The sequence below is a fragment of the Myotis davidii genome, unplaced genomic scaffold (assembly GCF_000327345.1).
Source record: "Myotis davidii unplaced genomic scaffold, ASM32734v1 scaffold1394, whole genome shotgun sequence".
Classification (NCBI taxonomy): domain Eukaryota; kingdom Metazoa; phylum Chordata; class Mammalia; order Chiroptera; family Vespertilionidae; genus Myotis; species Myotis davidii.
In genome coordinates, this window is record NW_006285608.1 from 107237 (window position 1) to 111179 (window position 3943).

Here is a 3943-nt window from a genome sequence, read left to right on the forward strand (position 1 = left end):
TCCTGTAGTAAGAGTAGGGCACAAGTTGAGGGGTCCTGGGACTCTGGGAGGGAACAGTGTGGGGGAGATTTGTCCTGGCTTGTGGATGAAGGCGAAGGATGTAGAGGTGTCTCAGGATGGGGGAGGGGGAATATTGTGTGGAGAAGTCCCACGGTATGTGGGGTAACGCATTGGGAGGTTTCCTGGAGCAATTGGAAAGGGACAGATTGCAAGGAGAAAGGTGTCCCAGGACTTTGTACAGGGGAACAGTTTGGGGGTGTGTGTGTGTGTGTGTGTGTGGCATCACTCGGGGTATCGGGGAACTGTGGACATCGTCTAGTTTTTTCCTGTAGAGAAAGGATCATTAGGCCTTATGCAGCCCGGGGGAAGGTGTTGACCACATAAAAGTTGCAGTCACCCTGGCCCCCAATTCTGCAGACTCCTTCATTGTGCGGCTCCAGCCCCTGAACTGTGGTGATACCAAGCCAGCTGGGATTGCCTTGCCCTTGTACCTCCTCCCATCCTCGTTTTTTATCTTGTCTCTACAGCCTTAGAAATAAGGAATCTTGGACAGCTGCCTTTATGTTCCTTCAGATGTATCTGTCTTTAAGCAAATCCAGTCTACAGATGTTGGGTTTATTCAGAAGCTTACATTAGGGATTTTTTTTTAAACCTGCATTTCCCAGTTAATTTACCATGGGATTCTTTGAGAGAACAAATTCTCCATTTAACAGAAGTCAGTTCATGGAAAATCAGCTTAATTCAACAAATGAGTTAAATTGTCTACTATGCTCAAAGCACTGTATTGTGGGAAATATCAGAGAAGAGCAAGACAAGGCCCTTACCCTCAAGGAACCTTGTCTAGCTGGGAAGATGAGACATATACCTGTGAAATAGGTAAATAACAACGTGAGACAAGTGTGTGACAAGCACGTGACGAGTGCAGGGATAATGCCGTGTCTGTCAGGCGGCCTTCAGAAGAGGCAGAGGCAGTGATCATGAGGAGAGCCCATAACAGCTTAACACTTTAATATCTTGTCTCCACTGTGTGTGCATAGAGGGGGGAGATGGGGAAATGGAAGGTGTGGAGAGGTCATTCAGTGGTTAATGGCAGAACCTGGCATAAATCTAGATATTCTGACCCTGAGGTTTACTTAGAGTCGTTGAGTTGTGTCCTTTTGAGCCACCTCATAGAGCAAGCGGGACTACTTTCTGACTAGTGGTTGGGATTTATTAATGTAGAACATGTGTCCATAAAATGCCCTGCTGGGAAGTGCTTGTTGACCATAGCGGAGCTCTGTTTGTAGTAATATCTTACTAGAGACCCCTGAGATTTGAAATTTGGAATGAAAAGGGCTCAATAGATTGTCATTAAAGTAGTGTCTCCCTATTCTCTTGGGAAGTCTAATTTCAATGCTTTTGTAAATGGAAGAAGCTATCATATACCTATCCTCACATGTCATTCATTGGCTTTCTAGTATGAGGTTGCTATGGGCTACTAGAACATTGTTATAAGAGCATGATGTTGTCTTTCACTTATTCTTTCCCTTTGAAGACTCTTGGTCTGAAAGTAGCTTTCTTTTATTTTAGGCAATGGTTTGGGGAAGAACTGTTGGCTGGTAACTAGGCTTTCACAGTTGTTCTGCACTATCTGACATGATGGGACCAGGCAGACCAGCTTCAACTTGTGTTAATCACGCGTCTAGTGTCCAACTAGATGGGAGGAGTGACCCCTGGAGACTTCAGACCCAGGTAGTTGTGGTTTTCTTCCCCCTTCATATTTTATTATGAAACATTTCAAGCGGAAAAGCTGAAAGAAAAGGGCAAGAACACCTTTTTAATCCTTCTGGCGCCAACAGTTGTAACAATTTGTCCTACCTGTTTTTCTGTCTCACCATCTCTAAAATGGTTGCAGAACCACTTCAGAGTAAGTTGCAGATATGACATTTTGCTTCTAAATATTTTAGAATACTGATCCTAAAAATAAGCTCTTCTACTTAACCATGATACCATTATCAAACCTAAGAAATTGACCAAAAAAATTTCCTAAAATTACCTAAAAACCAGTCTTTATTGAACTTCACCCAGTTGTACCCAAAATGTTTTTACTTCCAACGTTGTGTTACAAAAATCTTCAAATATACAGCAAAGTTGAATTTCACAGTGAACATCAAGATTCTATTACTATTTCATTGTACTTTTCAATTGCATATCTTTCCTTCAGTCCATCCCTCTAGGATCCATTCATTAACCCAACTTATTGTTTGACATGTCAAAGTAAATTTCAGACACCGGTACCCTAACTAATTCAGCATGCATATCATACCTCGTACTAGAATTCATTCTTCACCATTTTTTCTCTTCATGTAAATTTTACATCTGAAATGAATATATTCATTCACATTTGCTGAGTTTGACAGATGTGTACACCAGTGTGACCCATGCCTCTTTCAAGATACGGATCATGTCCACTACCCAGAGGGTTCTCTATGCCCCTTCCTGGTCAGTCCCGCCCTTCCCTCCAGAGGCAACCACTATGCAGATTTTTTTCCACCACTCTTCGTTTGGTCAGTTTTAGAACTTCATATAAAGGGAATCCTGTGCTATGCACTCTTTTGTGGAAGGATTTTTTTCACTGGGTGCAATGTGTTGAAGATTCATCTATGTGTTGCATGTGTCAGTTTGTTCCTTTTTAATGCTGAGTATTCCAGAGCAGGAGGGTGCCAGTTTGTTTATCCAGTCTGCAACTGGTGGTACGTGATGGATTCAGGGTGTAAGAGAGCGGATGATTCTATCATTACAAAATAAAAATGCCTCTTAGCACTAATAAATGTGTAAAATTTTAGAAACTTGGTGTGGACATATACCAACTATACAACATATTATTTTTCTAATGATTGCTTATTTTTATTTTTTTTAAAGAACCAGCTGCAGTTTAATAAGAATGTTCCTACACATTCAAGCAACTTGGCAATCCGGTATTCTTACCCACATGCAATTAAAATAGAAAAACTGAAGCACTCGCACACTGAGTCGGACCACTGTAAAGATTTGGATTTTGGAGATGGTCCTGATCTAAGCAGTTCTGTTTCATTTTCTGTTGTATCAGAAGAGAGACTTAGCTACGCTGTCCACCTTGCCAAGAGAGATATGAAACGAAGACACTTTGAAGAACATGTAAAAAAACATCATCTCACAAGTCAATCCCAAATCTCTCCGAAATGTGGATGCACCAAGCATAAAAAATCTGACCTTGGGGTGGAAAGGAAGGAAATGAAGAATCAAGAAGCTTTTCATTGCCACCAGCCATCCAAAGTAGAAATTTCCAGCTCAGGTGCCAAAGTATACGTATACACATCTCATGCAGGGCAGTCAGATTTGACTATGCCAAATTCGCCACCCACCCATGACCCAGGACTGCGACCTCATGGTAGGACAGGTGACCACAAAAGCCTATGCGAACACAGAAGACTGCTAGAAGTTCAGCGACTCCAAAAAATATTGAGCAATTGTATCCATAAAATCGAAGAAGTAACAAAAGGTGAGGAAAATTGGTGAGGGTGGAATAGTCCATACACGTTCATTCTTTTGGGACCCCCACCCCCATCAAACTCCACTCCCTCCTCCTGTCACTGCAGTGAGCAAGCACTCATGACAGGTGGATTTTGAGTTTGACCAGTGTCTTTTTTCTGAAGAGTTTTTCCTGCCCTCGCCCCTCCCTCCAGCAGAGGCAGGTGACACAGCTCCTTTCCTGAAGCTGCACTTGGTCATCGACTGACCAAGGGCCCAGCCTAGGGGTTATGGTACCTGTTGTCAGAACCTGTGCGCGCCCCCAGCGGGACCGCAGTACACGGGAGCAAAGAATTTTCAGTAACCACCAGAGGCTCACCCCAATGACAGTGATTGGCACCCCGCCTTGGTCTGGCGCCCCCGCTCACCAGTGCCACCATCCTGCCACAGCCCC

At 43.3% G+C, this 3943-nt stretch overlaps 1 protein-coding gene across 2 annotated transcripts in view; it reads left to right on the forward strand.

The window, feature by feature from the left end:
* Positions 1–25: 25 nt before the first annotated feature.
* Positions 26–3943, forward strand: part of KIAA0753 (KIAA0753 ortholog) — a 65333-nt gene continuing 61415 nt past the window's right edge. For both annotated transcript variants that reach the window (XM_006756294.2, XM_015559185.1), the window contains exons 1-3: positions 26–876; positions 1570–1731; positions 2902–3520. In XM_006756294.2, the coding sequence (XP_006756357.1) occupies positions 1636–1731; positions 2902–3520 (715 nt within the window). In that variant the 5' untranslated portion in view covers positions 26–876; positions 1570–1635. The remainder of the gene's footprint in view (positions 877–1569; positions 1732–2901; positions 3521–3943) is intronic.